The sequence below is a fragment of the Ascaphus truei genome, chromosome 1, assembly GCF_040206685.1.
Source record: "Ascaphus truei isolate aAscTru1 chromosome 1, aAscTru1.hap1, whole genome shotgun sequence".
Classification (NCBI taxonomy): domain Eukaryota; kingdom Metazoa; phylum Chordata; class Amphibia; order Anura; family Ascaphidae; genus Ascaphus; species Ascaphus truei.
The window spans coordinates 392,513,759-392,529,355 of record NC_134483.1 but is presented as its reverse complement, the minus strand read 5'-3'; the positions used below and the strand labels follow the sequence as shown (position 1 = coordinate 392,529,355).

The following is a 15,597-nucleotide window of genomic DNA, read 5'->3' as shown; positions in this document are numbered from 1 at the left end:
ATATAACCGGAAATATTGAGTTGAAAATATTGTTATGATGATTCAATATAATTACCACTAACCTAGCTGATAAGGTAATAATGAACAAAAATGATATGCCCATACAATAATCAATGATGTGAATACAATGCTAACTAATAGCAAATACAATGGAACAAAAAAATAATACACAAAAATGAAAAATAAAAAATAAAATAATGGTAATAATACAACAATTGAAAAAATAAAAATACAAGTCAAAAAAAATATATATATGAAAAAAGATAGGTGTGTATATTATTGTCCGATGTATATGTATACTATGTGAGTGAATCTAATAAATTAATATGACCTGTGTTGATCTCAAATGAAACAAAGATGCTGGAAGTTTTCTTCTTGGGTGCAACAAAATCCCTTGACGAACCTAAGAAAAAAGAGAAGAAAAAAGCGCCCGATCTTCGTGTGATAACGTATAAAAATGTAATAAAACATATGTGAAGACGATTCAAAACTCACAAGAGTACAATAAAAAACAGCATTGTATGAGTTATACTCATGTGCAGGAGGTGCCGCCGCGTCTCCGCTCTTTCACTGGGAATACTTCTGATGTCGTCACTCCTCATCAGTGGTGTAACAGGTTCCATGTTCCTCCGACAACAATAGTACTGTGGCGCAGGTTCCCACTAATGAAAGAGTCCCAGTATACCGGAGCAATGTTTGGCTTCCTCAAACCTATCGACTGCTAGTAAAAATCAAAAAATTCCACTATTGCACATTATTATAGTGCCCATTGATTTTTACTAGCAGCCGAGAGGTTTGAGCAAGCCAAACACTGCTCCGGTATACTGGGACTCTTTCATTAGTGGGAACCTGCGCCACAGGACTATTGTTGTCAGAGAAACTTGGAACCTGTTACACCACTGATGAGGAGTGACGACATCAGAAGTATTCCCAGCGGAAGTGCGGAGACGCGGCGGCACCTCGACGCTACTCCTGCACATGAGTATAACTCATCCAATGCTGCTTTTTTTTATTGTACTCTTGTGAGTTTTGAATCGTCTTCACATATGTATTATTACATTTTTATACGTTATCACACGAAGATCGGGCGCTTTTTTCTTCCCTTTTTTTCATATATATATATATATATATATATATATATATATATATATATATATATATATATATTCAAATCATAAATGCTTTTTCATGTTTCATGTAGAACACCTTCAAAACATTAAGGTCGTATTATGTGTGAGGCCGTACTATAGTTGGGCCAATATTATATATATATATATATATTTATATTTATATTCAAATCTTATATATATATATATATAAATATATATATATTCAAATCTTAAAATGCTACTTACTGAGAACTTTGCTGTCAATATTACAATTTATATCATGTGAGCCAAACACATTTTCTTTACTACTATACACAGCATATTATTACAGGAACATCTTTTTTTTTTTTTTTTTTAGATGAAATGAGGACAATTTAAGGATCCCAACAATACCCCCAGCTGTAAATGATCAAAAACACTCTTTATATTTTCCAAATGTAGTGTTACTTTGGATGAGTTTTGCAGTCTTACTACCAACAATGTATATATTTTCTGTAAAAGATATTCTTGTGAAAAAGAATATTTTGAAGACATCCGAAATTCCCTGATGACTATACACATATTTTCCCAAAATTAACAAGGTTATGTGTTGTTATTTTATTGGATTCTCTTTATTATAATGATTGACAAGTGAGATATAATTCACGGTTCTCAAATTTCATTACTGCAAAACAGTGCTGGGCAATCATTGGCCTTAAGTGTTTGCAGTGAAAACACCACCCATAAAAGGTACTAGTATGTTTTGGGAATCATATTTGTGAGGACAAAAATGTGTGACTTCATTTGTAAAATAAACCAGGTTTGATCCGAATACTTTCGACAGGAATCTTGTGAATGTACTCTTGTGAGAAGAGTGATGTTAAGGGGACACTGAAACACTTAGCAGTAAAATACGGTATGGCAGAGAAGCCTAAAAGGCGATTTAGATAAATAATAGATTATTTTTAATAAATTAGTCATGGGTATAGTAGAAGGCTACATATTCTATTTTATTATTCTAGTCTTTAAGTAAAATCCACCACATTCCCCAAGAAGGTTGTGTGTGTATGTGTGTATATATTTATACAGTATATATATCCATATATATATAGATATATATATATATATGTATACAGTATATATATATATATATGTATACAGTATATATATATATATATATATATATATATATATATATATATATCTTTAGCCAATAAATAGACCGTTACATACCTACCTTAGGAAGAATCTGATATCTGATAGTATCTGCAACAAAGTTGTCTAATTTACCCAACAATATATACTTTTCTGCTTTTGACGATGATACATATTTTGGTTTAGTTTATTGACAGATGATAAAACAAACAGCAGTGGTTGGATTGCATGATTATTTGTTCAGAATGGCGAGCATGACCTATATTGAATTTTTTTAAAGTTGTTTTCCAGATTTATTGTACTTGGACAATAAAACATTATCTGGCCTTTTTTGGTAATTGGGCTTTTCAGCTTGTATCAGAGCTATTGATTATGACGCTATGCAGGAGTACCTCAGTGATCTTATTACAACCCACAGCTGCCTGATAGCTTTGCAGTTATAGTGTGATTAAAGGATGTGGTTTTTCAGATCCATTTCAAAGCCAATTAATAAAAAAAAAAATGTTAGTATGCTGCATTTTTTTGCTTGCACTTTTTTTTTACAATGTGTAATTGCTCCTGCTTGGGAAAATTAATTACAAGAAGATGAAACAGTCAGTTGTATGCAATATAGATAAAAGCAAAGCATCTAACTGCCTATCAATAGAGCACAAAGCATGTGAAAATTACGGGGAGCAGATAAGCTTCAGATAATAATTTGATGATGTCATTGCTGTGACTTGTCTAAGAAACAGAGATCTTGGAATACAGTTTATGGCTGTTCTATAGTGGGTGCGCTAGCTGCGCCGTGTGCACGGCACTTATAATTGGATGAGGTTAGTCAGCCTTTCTATAATAGGGTCGCGCGCGCTCGCACATGGCAGTGAGCGTGGAGCTGACCGACAGGGGAGAAGACAGGGAAAATAATATTTTTGCGTCGCTACCGCCGCTGTAATGTATGTGTGTATATATATTTATCAACATTGCACAATAAAAATAATTTTTAATCATACAACATGTCTTTTTTTTCAAAATATTATTTAATAAATGATTAACTCACACACGAACGCACGCACGCACGCACGCACGCACGCACGCACACACACACACACACACACACACACACAGTACCTTCCAAGATTGTCGCTCACAGCATACACACAAACAGTGTGTGTCAGCTGGACGCGCGTTCGTACAGGCGCGCGCCCACACCTACTATAGAACAAACCTAAGAAACTACTTGTGCTACATGTGTTGACATCCCTTATAAGACTGGTTTATGCTTCTCATTTATTTAACTTATTTACAAACATTTAAAAAAAAAACCTTTATTAGAATGTCTTTCCTTTATTCTGTAAACATGTCATAGTGTTGATGATCGATGTCGGCGTCAGCTCAAAATAACACTCATGCTGTTTCCTTTTTTTTCAAGGTGGCCTTGAAGAGCATGACCTATCAAAAAAAAGAGGAGCTCTGTATCAGCTTATAGACAGGATAAGAAGATTTGGCTCCGGTATTTCTACTGTTCATATAAGCTATTAAAGCACTGCCATTTTATCTTTAAGCAAAATACATAGTGCTATACGCCTTAAGTCTCAGAATGCTTCCAACAAATTAAAATGTACAGCATAAAGAATATATACTAATATATGCAAATATAATCATAATTGTATTGTAAGGTGTATTACTCTTCACAGAACAGAATTTGGGCACTGTTGTTATGTGTGAATAAGAAAACTATCTGTACTCAACAATTCATCTACATAACTTTCTCTATTAGATTATCAAAGTAGCTTGAGGGTGTTCTATTTACCTGAACACAGCAGAATAATGGTCATACCCATTGATGACAGTATTTCTTGGGGTTTTTAAAGCAGCAATCCAAGCAAACCACCCCTCCCCTTTTTTTTAACATACATTGAAGCAGGGGGTCCCCAGAGCTGAACCTCATTACCTCTTATACTTATGAATTGCCGGTAGCCACTCTGGAGCTTTAGCTGGGGCTCATGTAATGGCACCGTTTCAAAACTCCTGCATCCTGCAGGCCAATAGGAATCAGTGATGTCATCCGGTCCGGCTCCCTATTGGCCCACGTGACACGGGAGCTTTAAACTTGCATGAGATTCCATCATCCCGTTCCGAAGTAAGTATCTCAGGAAGCACGGGGTCCCCAGAGCTAAAATTAATGGGGTTCAGCTACAGAGACTCCATGCTTCAATCCACCACCCCTCCACCCCCTAAAAAATGGCCTGCTTGAATTACTCCCCTAGGTAACATGACTCCTTTGTGCAAATGTTGTGTAAAGTTAAAATAATTTAAAATTGTTGAAGCATTGGTAGTAAAATACAAAGTAAACAATGTCTTTAATTTGTGTGCAGTTTTTATGTAATGACAAGGATGAGTGATTATGCTTTTCCATACTTAACATTTCCTTGCAGGCTACGAACAAACAAATGCAACTTCTAAAAAAGTAGATGTCAAGCCCTCAAGAAAAAGTGAGAAAGTTAGAATTCCCAGAGCGGCTACATCCCGAACAGAAAGAGTATGGCCCGGAGGTGTCATTCCATATGTTATTGGTGGAAACTTCACTGGTAAGATGCACTTTTACTAAGGGCAGCATTGTGCGAACACAAATACACACATACTGTAAGTACACATACACACATACTGTAAGTACAAATACACACATACTGTAAGTAGAGTGGTGAGAGAAAGTTTGTTAACCCTTTAGGATTTTCATGTATTGCACATAGTTCAAATCTAAAATGTTATTAGATCTTAATCTAAGTCCTAATAATAGATAAAGATAATCTGATCAAACAAATGACATGATACTTTTTCAATATTTATTTATCCACAAATGATTCAACATTCAGTATGCATGTGTGATAAAGTATGTGAACCTTTAGATTCAGTACCCCTTGAGCAGCAATGACTTCAACTAAGCATTTCCTGTCACTGCTGTTCAGTCAGTCACATCGGTTTTGAGGAATTTTAGCCCACTCCTCCTTACTGCTTCAACTCGGTTACATTTGAGGGCTTCCTTGCATGGACACCTTGCTTCAGGTGCTGCCACAACATTTTGATCGGTTTGGGGTTAGGTCCTGACTTTGACTAAGCCATTCTAAAACACGCAATTTCCTTTTCTACAGCCATTCTTTTGTTGATCTGCTTGTATGTTTAGGATCATTTTCTTGATGCATGACCCACTTTCGCTTCAGCTTCAGCTCAAGGACGGATGGCCTGACATTCGCCTCTAGAATCTTCCGATACAATGCAGAATTCATGGTTGTGTCAATGATGGCAAGCCGTCCAGGTCCTGTAGGCAGCAAAGCAGCCCCAAACCATCACACTCCCACCACCAGGTTTTATCCAAATATTAAGTTTCTCATTGAGGCCAAAAAGTTCTACTTTAGACTCGTCTGTCAAGAGAACGTTGTTTCAGAAGTCTTGTGGATCATCTATGTGCTCTTTGACGAACTTCAGATGATCAGCAATGTTCTTTTTAGAGAGCAGAGGTTTCCTTCTGGCTATCCTGCAATGAACACCATTTTGTTCAGTCTTTTTCTGATAGTTGAGTCATGAGCACTCATATTTGCCAAAGCGTGAGGACCCTACAAATTCTTGGATGTTGCTCTGGAGTTCTTTGTGACTTCCTGGATGATTGGCCACCTTGTTCTTTCCAGAGATTTTGGTAGGACAAACACTCCTTGGTACAGTGACTGTGGCCTTCGAACTTTCTTCATTTATAGACTATCCTTAGAAATTGTTTTGCAACCCTTTCTGAACTGATGAGCATCAATAACTGCTTTTCTGAGGTCCTCAGAGATTTATTTTGATCATGGTATGACGTTTTTCCACATACCTGTATGGTAAAAACCAAACTCGCATACGTTCTGATCTTTATATAGTGTGGGACCTCACAAACTCACCCCTGAAGATCTACCAAATTATTTAAACACCTGATTCTGATTATCCCCTTTAATTTAGCTGATAAAACCAGGGTTTCACTTACATTTACACATACCTTGACTCTTAATTACTTATTGTTTGTCTAATTCATACAGCATTATGTTTAAAAATACATGGAATTGGTTAATATAAACTCTATTGGATTTTTAAGAAAAGACTGGTTTTGATTCCAAGAAAGTTATCATGGAAAAACTATGGGATTTCTGTTATCAATGGGGGGTTCACAAACTTTTTCTCGCAACTGTAGTTTTGAAAAGTGTGAAAAGACAAAATGACGGATTTAGGCACACCACTAAAAGCAGAAAGATTTACATTCAGTTTCTTATTGAGAAAATACCTTCTGAATGAATACATGATCAGTAACTACCCCCTTTTGAATGAACACTTTGGGGCTGTAACAGGGACATATCCCTGTTTAAATAAAGCAGCCTCGGAACTCTGAGTATACAGCAGAGATATAGTTAAATGCAGCCACTCAATTAACTGGTATCCTCCTGGACTAATGAGAGCTCTGTAAAAAGCCTCATGTGAGACACAGGAGAGACATTCCTTAGCTCACATTTGGGCTAACAGAAGGAGAGCAGACAAGCCTGCACACAGTCTTAAGCACAAATGCTGTGCTGAGATCCAGAGACCTATATTTCCTGGACACAGAGGACCCAGGAACCTGCCAGAGACTGACATGGAGGGCCCCCTGCTTAAAGTACCTCCTGAGACTTTGTGGTGATAGGCCGGTAATGGGAATATCCCTCCAGTCCTGCAGATAAAGTCTGGGGAAGTAATTTAGCCCTTACAAAGTGATAGGGGTTTGTTATTTTGTTATGTTTTTCCTGGATAAAGGAACCAGCTCAATAAAGCCAAGATATAATTTAACCCAAACCGGTCTCCATTATATGTACCTCTGCACACATCTCTTACAGGGGCAAATAACTTTTGTGGCTCAATATTGACGTTCACAAATATCCTTTTAAATTGCGCTTTTGTGCAAATCTGACATTTCTCAATCTCCTCCATCAGCGTCATTATTTTGTTATTATTAACTTTTCTTGGCAAACAAAAATGGACTTTGCTAGGTGTACAAATGCTAATGATATTTACCGAAAATTAATATTTCAGTGCCAAAATATAAATTGTTAAACCTGCTGCAAAATCATTCACTAATTTGAACCTAGTGTACCCTAAAGAGTTGCTTTCTATCGTTAGCGCAGAATTAAGTTGCTGTTGATCAACCAAAAGTTTGTTTAACACAGCACAGGCGTTTCTTACAGAAGTTAACAAAATTAATTATTTTCCCAGTATGCCCATTACAAATAAAACTGTAATCAGTTATATTTATGAACACTAGTTAGAAATACAAAATACACATCATTCTCTTTTACTTTAAATTGTATCAATCAGGTATTTAACATGACGCAGTGCATCAAAATGTCTTTCAAACAATGAATACTTATGTATGAAGCCTCAATATATACAATACACATTTGATGTTGGTTTCACAACTTTTCAGCACTAAAATGTTGACTAAAAAAAAATTAAATATACATTTTTAGCACCTTTTTAGTTCCTTCAGATTTTGGAGGTGCTAATATGAGTTGTATTGCAAGCCACGTTTCATTGCATGTACTGAATACCTATATATCCATCCAATTTAAAGTAAGCCTAACGCAAAGTATTTTCCAGATATTTACTGAATATAGCATATATATCCCTACATCTTTCCCCTCCTTTCATTATTGGTTCCTTTTTTTCTTTTTTCCCTTTTTTCCCCTATTTTCCCAATTCTGTTTTCCTATCCCCCTGGTTTTCTTCCTATTTTTCTTCCTCCCCTTTTTATGTAATATATGTTGCATTTGTTTGTTATGTGTTTGCACAATGTTATATATATTGTTCATATTATTATATATGTTTTTTATCCATTACACTTGAATATAGGGGGTTACCTGTTTGTATGACTTTACTGTACAGGCATACCCCGCATTAACGTACGCAATGGGACCGGAGCATGTATGTAAAGCGAAAATGTACTTAAAGTGAAGCACTACCTTCTTCCACTTATTGATGTATGTACTGTACTGCAATCGTCATATATGTGCATAACTGATGTAAATAACGCATTTGTAACAGGCTCTATAGTCTCCCCGCTTGCGCACAGCTTCGGTACAGGTAGGGAGCCGGTATTGCTGTTCAGGACGTGCTGACAGGCGCATGCGTGCGCTGCCGTTTGCCTATTGGGCGATGTGTACTTACTCGCGAGTGTACTTAAAGTGAGTGTCCTTAAAGCGGGGTATGCCTGTATATGTCTTTTTTTATTGTGTGGCATCTTTGTTTTTAAGTATGATTACCCTTTGATCTCTTAAATACCAGTGAAACATTCTGTCACAATTATTAAGCCCATATTAACATTATGGAATTAAACACGAGAGGGGAGTATTCTAAAGACAAACCACCCCTCTCAGCCATCAATCTAATTGGTTGTTGGGTCATTGGTATTAACCAATGACGAATTTTGACAGACATACAAAGGACCCCAGACAGGTGCCCCAGATATTGCCTGATGAAGTATACTTTCGTATACGAAACGCGTCGCGAATTGTGTTGCTGGCTTATATTTATATCATAGCCAGCACACACAAGTGTTTTTATTCCGATCACGACTACAATTACTGAAACGGACAGGCATCCTAAGGACAGCTATGGGGGGCTTCATTTCCTGCGCATGCGCGCTACGCATTCAGCCACGCTGACACTCGTGGAGGTCTGACAGCGTTACAGAGACAGCCCCAGCGCGCGGGACTGATTTCTGAGGATTGACACTGCCCCTGCATACCTTATGTGATGCCCTAGCAGAGAAGTTATCATCGAGATCGGGGATTATTAAAGTTTTATTCCATGTAAGTGGTTATTATCTTTTATTATTTGTAATACACTTCATTTCTCTTATCTTGGTGCGCTCTTGTGTTTTCTTTTTTTCTTAAAAAAAAATTAAATATACATTTTTAGCACCTTTTTAGTGCCTTCAGATTTTGGAGGTGCTAATACGAGTTGTATTGCAAGCCACGTTCTGCATTTCATTGTATGTACTGAATACCTATATATCCATCCAGTTCTCAATATAATTTAAAGTAAGCCTAATGCAAAGTATTTTCCAGATATTTACTGAATATAGCATGGGTCAACCAACAGTTATATATTAACACAACATATATTCTTTTAATAAATCATAAATTAAGTTTATTCATTTCCATAGTTTTCTCTTTTGATGTTGGAAAGAGTTAAAGGATTACAAAGGAGAAATTTGAAACCAGATAGAAAATCTTTTTTTTTTCTGGGTTTTACTGTTCTTTATCTAGAAAAATGTGTACAAGTGCCAATTGTCTTTCATTTGCTTGTTGAATCCCTTTTGTTTAAACAACATCTTATCTAAATGGTGTAATGATGCGCTCACCACAAACAAGGCGTGACCGCGAGGCCGAGGTGGGGATTTGATAAAACGCCAACCCACAGCCGCGTGGGCGCGTCTGGAGTGTAGATTGGTTGAGGTAGCCAGGCCGGGGTAGGAGAGGTCAGGATGGTCAGTGATACTTGCCGAGATCTGGATTGGAGAGGTGCGGATCATTGCAGGTACTTTATCCAAGGTCGGGATTGGAGAGGTGCGGATCATCGTTGGTAAGCCGGGGTCAGGAGCGGAGAAGCAAGGTCAGGCAAAACAGGACAAGATCAGGCAAAGGTCAGACAGGAGGCCAGGACTAGTGAACACAGTGCACATACAAGAGATTATGCTCAGCCAATATACCAGAGGGCAGGCTGAGCATATAAAGCAAGGCAATCCAATGAACATGCAGCATACTACGAGTATGGTTGGCTGGAGCGTATCAACACAGGTGTACCCCTATGGTAGAGGAGTGAAGAAGCTTCTGTGCGTGTGGTCTGGAGGTGGGACCAGCGGGGATGGCATTTAGTGCTGAGTGTGATCCGCACGCGCTCCTAGATGGAACGCTAGAATTCGCCAGCCCGCAAGATGTGCTGCAGGAGGCAGAGGAAGCGAGTCTGGGTAGGCTTGGAGCACGCTTGGTGCGGGGGCTGGTGGGGGTTGCGAATCATGGATCCTCACAAAAGGATATACTTCTTTCCAAACGAACCTTAAAATGTTAAATATCTGCATACAGTATGTATCCTATAGGAGATGTCTTCAACTAGTCTTCCAAAGGGTTCCAAAAGAAGAAAGGGATAAGCGCACAGCACTAGAGAGATAGGTCTTGGGTAATAAAAAATGTTTATTTAGCTACATAAAAAACGGAGGGTGTAACCACTCCTACGCGTTTCGTGCAACGCACTTGTCAAGGAGTCCCCAAGACCTGTCTCTCTAGTGCTGTGCGCTTATCCCTTTCTTCTTTTGGAATTCTCTGGACATTGATGTGGCTGCACGCTGGAAGATCTTTGTGGTGAACTGTGTGAGTACCTATTGCTTTATTATTGCTTCTATGGAGAGGCTATCTCAATGAGGAGAGGAGGAGGGTTATCTGAATGCTACCTATGCCTTCAGGGTTTTTGTGCCCCCAGCAACAGCATTGGTTTCTCAGGATAACACAAATTATTTTCCGTTTATACTTCATAAGGGACATTATAACCATATACAGACCTAGCACTTGAACACATCCACCTTTTTCACGTATCAGTCTTCCAAAGGGGTCAGATCATAGGAAAAGTATGAGCAGAAGAAGACACTGCAAGGCTACTCCAGTGCCCGTCGTGGGTTGGATTTGACCCACGGGTCACAAGTTTAAGAATCACTATAAATTCATCAACAATGAAATATAAAAATAAATTATAGAGATTTTCATTGAAGGAGTGACGAAACAGCCATCAATGCTTTGTGATGGATAATAGGACTTATTAATTATCATGAGACTCAGAAGTGCACTGACATTCATTCTAATATTCTTGTCTATGCTAACCTGTTCTCTTGCTCACAGTACTGATGTACAAAATCTGGGTACAAAAGAAAAAAGGTGGGAGACAGGTTTGTGCAGTAACAGAAGAAGCTGAAGTCAAAAGGTTTATAATATTTTTCAGCACACTTCTACCTTTCTAATACAGTACTTAGAGTGTAATACATTTTACAAGCTTAAGGTTGATCTCTCCTGGGAAGAGTTTAACCCTTCAAGGTTTAATCATGTACAGTTCTTTACAATAATGTTCACTGGAAATTATTATGATTCTGATAGCACAAATAACAATAACAAATGAAGTCATTGTTTAGCAAGTATGTCTTTTACACATCAGCATCCTTTACATGTGCGCCTTTTCTCCAGTAGCCAATGGTTACAATGTAACATACCAATATAAATCAATGGGACATAACCATGTTGTTAATTTGGATATAGGGGTGTGCCATAGTACTGTAGGTACTCTGCTTTTTGCAATTCTGCCCATTTTTAAACCTGTTATTCCATATTGTCTTGGTGGTCTTACCACTGCATCAATGTGTATACATTTTCCATGTACCAGAGGAATTAATCTCCCTAAAAAGTACTCCTGTTTGCAGTCACATGATTCATTAACACTATAATAACTGTTAATTACTATATTAATGACTATCTTGGCTATCACTTTTTGATTTGTTTCTTTATTATTTTGCTAATCTGTTTGTCAAAAATGAATCAACATAAATATTTAAATATTTTTTGAACTCCTTGCTGCCTCAATCAATGAAGAAGCTGGATAGGGAGGGAATCTATTCTGGTAAAGGTCATACCTGTTTGAGCTCAGCCTCTTTGCACAGGTGGTTTACATTGAACTGCATGATACACTATAATGGCATTGGTAAATTGTGTGGCAGACATAATGCTGAGCACCCAACAAATGCCTTGTGTATGCCTTGTGTAAGAAACAATGTAACAGAGTCAAAAAAATAAACAAAAGAAAGAATGCTAAACAATAGTCCATGCTCAGTCCATAAAGAAGCTCTCAGCTGGGAATGGTTTCAAAAGTGCACAGCAGCCATGAAAGGAAATAATAAAGTCTGTATAGTCCAACATTTTTTAAAATGATGCATTTTGTTCTCCATGCATTTCTTCTAGGCAGCCAGAGAGCAATGTTCAAACAGGCCATGAGGCACTGGGAAAAGCATACGTGTGTAACGTTCATGGAACGCACGGATGAAGAGAGCTACATTGTGTTTACATATAGGCCTTGTGGGTAAGCGAAATATTAACATCTATTTGATTACATATTATTTTTACTTGTATAGTAAAGTATTCTCTCTCTCTCTATGAATTGCTTTTACTAACCCGTTCCAGCATTTTTAAGAGATTTAAAAAAAAAAAATGTTTGTCAAATTCTGGTGTTACATCCTGGAGATATCACTTGCTGAGGATTTGCCTTATTGGGCTATTACCATTCCCCCACATAACTCTGATTTCAAAGTTATGTGGAAACCAGAAGTCCAGCATGAGTTTGTGTTATGATTTGTGATGTAATAAATAATACAACACAAGGAGGTGGAACTATAGATATGCTATCCTAGTCTATACATATTATTGCCCAAAGATTTCTTTTGTAATAGATTTTTAAATATATTTTAACAGCGTAAGCAGCATTGCGAAAAATAACTAATTTGCAATTATGTCTTTTATTCTAATACAAAGACAAGACAAAATAAAGTCTTGTAGACATAACTAAAGTAGAACAGAGCAGCATAATCGTATAATCTGCAGTGAAGACATAGAAAAGAATACCAGGGAGGATGCAATGATATTTTTTTGGAAAATCATTCCAAACACTTGTTGCAAAAGATTATTACGCATAAAGAGAAAGTTGCAAACTAGTTTGTGTGCACATGATACTATATATGAAAATGTATATATTAATAGAAAAGGTAATGATTTATCTTTACTGCTACTCTGCACAGGATTGTATTTTATTTTTTTATGGAAATAAATAAAAACAGACAATAGATCTATCTATCTATCTATCTATCTATCTATCTATCTATCTATCTATCTATCTATCTATCTATCTATCTATCTATCTATCTATCTATCTATCTATCTATCTATATGTAACAGTCTTTCCCCCACCCTATCAAAGTGTGACGGTGCTCATCTCAAATCAGGAGGTGGACCCGCAGGGCTGGGGTAGGGATACAAATAAACCGACCACAACCCAGGGACAGAGTTCTGTAAGAGTATCCGTAGTCGGTATGGAAGCAGCGGTCAGGGCTGACGGCAGAGTTGCAAAGTCCAGGGGACAGGCAGAGGTCATGACTGGCAGCAGAGGTGCAAATTTCAGGGTGAAAACGGAGGTCAGGGCAGGCGGAAGGCAGCAAGGTCGGGGTCATGGTCCGGAGTCAGCAACAGGAATTCAAAGCAAGCAGGAGGATAAGGCGTAACTACAAAGACCAACAAGAGCTGCAAACAAACAGAACTTTGCTCGGCGACTCCCTATGGTAACTGCAGCCTTATAAAGCAGACTGCCAGTACCCAAAATGGCCACAGAGAGCAGAAAGGGCAGGAGAGACCGAAAACCTGGACCGAAGTGAAAACCCATCACTGATCAAGCAGAATCTTTACAGGGAGGATTCCCCTGTTACCAGGTATATGGTGCATGTTAAATGTTGGCTCACAAGAGGCTGAGGTGTCTGCCAATGTTTGTGGTGACTGCAGAACAGGCTTCTGGGGTACATACCCAACATTTACTCCATGGTACTCAGCACCTCCATCTGCTTTAGGCTCCAGACGTATGAAGGAAATCTCCCACAGTAGAATAGACTCCTCTTCCCCAGGAAAGATTACACACCAGGCAGGAGGTATATATAACAGGAAATGGTTTATTCTTCTGTTCAGCACAGTCTCTAGGCAATTCTGCCCAATGCAGTCACAGCTCTGGTCTCTCAAACTTCATTTGGTCCCTGGACCTCACTACGGGTCAAGGTCCGCCGCAGCAGTCCTAGCTCTTCCCTTATCCTCTAGCAGAACCAGGGGAATAGGAAATCACTCATTCTCCCCCAAAGGGAAGAGAACCTGGGCCTGCCAGTGCACAAAAGCCCTGTGTGATACCTTGTCTCTCTCATGTTAGAGAGCAACTAACAATTTGGAGATGCAACCCCCTTGAGTACAGTAGGGGGAAGGTACCAGGTCTGAACCCAGGATTGGGTAGAACACAGACCTGATTCCACCTCCTCCCCTGTCACTCAAGTGTACTGCCTGAGTTGGGAAAACCCATGATTGGTCCTAATATTGCCTGCTGTTACCAGGACTGATATGTCAGGACAGGGCAGAATAGTAGCCAGACATCGCATGGTATAGCACGGTGGAGGTTTCTTGTTTCCTTTTTCACCCACCATAACTTAAAATGTGATGGTAAATCCTACAGTCTTGAAAATTGCAAAGCCAGTACAACAACCTTACACTGATGAGACCCATTAAGGTTGAAACATTCAATATGAGTGGTGAAAGGTGCTCACAAACACATGTATGCTCTATATCTTTGAGATAAAGATTTTTAATTGTTCAGAGTGCTGTAGAAATGTCCGCAATAAATGAATCCACATTATAAATATTCCATGGGGGATATACTGTAGACCTAATAGTGTCCACCTGACAGCCACATTAATTGGTCCTATTGAATTTCCTCCCAAAGTATTAATAATTAGTGTATACCAAACACTATACTAGATGTAAATATTACTGGGCTGTTGCCCATTACCTTCTAGTGTTGATCAGGGACAAGCCAGTCACTCCCAAGCGTGCAGTCCTCAAAAGCAGCAACAGGAAATGTAGTACTGGTAGAAAGCAGGAGCACAACAAAATCCAGAAAAAATGAATATTCAGGGCAACTCCATATTAAAGTGAAAATGTATTCCTCAAATCAGCTAGTAATGGTAGTGAAGAAACATCTATGCGTTTCGTCCAACAGGGACTTTTATCAAGGTAAAATGGACTGCGCATGCAAAATGGGGAAGCAAGCGCCGGCGGCCATGTTTGTATACCTCACGCATGTGCAGAGCACCAGAAAGCGGTGGCTATTACAGAAAGGCTCTGCAATGGTAACTACATGTCCCATGAGCCTATGGAGATAGGTCACATGCAGGCAGAAAGCCAATAGGGATGGAGGATTCCCCTGCAGAGCATTAAATACATTTTGTGCGTCCAAACCTCACGCTTCAGTCAGCAGGGGAGCTGAACAAGAACAGGTAGTGTCCAGAGAGCTGTGCTTCTCTGAACTAGGCCTAGTTTACCCCCTTAGGCCCCAGGTAGGCCCTGAGACCCCATAAGCTTGTGGGTGCTACAGAGACAGGCCCATCAGATAGGACATTTCCCCCTGTAGTTGTATAGTGTCAAGAACACAGCAAGACGCCGCACAGTTTTTGCGTCCTGTGGTCTTGGACCAGACCACCACTGCA

General features: G+C 38.6%; 1 protein-coding gene across 2 annotated transcripts in view; it reads left to right on the top strand.

Annotated features, from left to right (window-relative positions):
- The window catches only part of TLL1 (tolloid like 1), a 221,423-nt gene that overhangs the window by 127,941 nt on the left and 77,885 nt on the right, over nucleotides 1–15,597 (top strand). For both annotated transcript variants that reach the window (XM_075611977.1, XM_075611973.1), the window contains 3 exons: nucleotides 3,655–3,735; nucleotides 4,661–4,813; nucleotides 12,275–12,392. In XM_075611977.1, coding sequence (XP_075468092.1) covers nucleotides 3,655–3,735; nucleotides 4,661–4,813; nucleotides 12,275–12,392 — 352 coding nt within the window. The remainder of the gene's footprint in view (nucleotides 1–3,654; nucleotides 3,736–4,660; nucleotides 4,814–12,274; nucleotides 12,393–15,597) is intronic.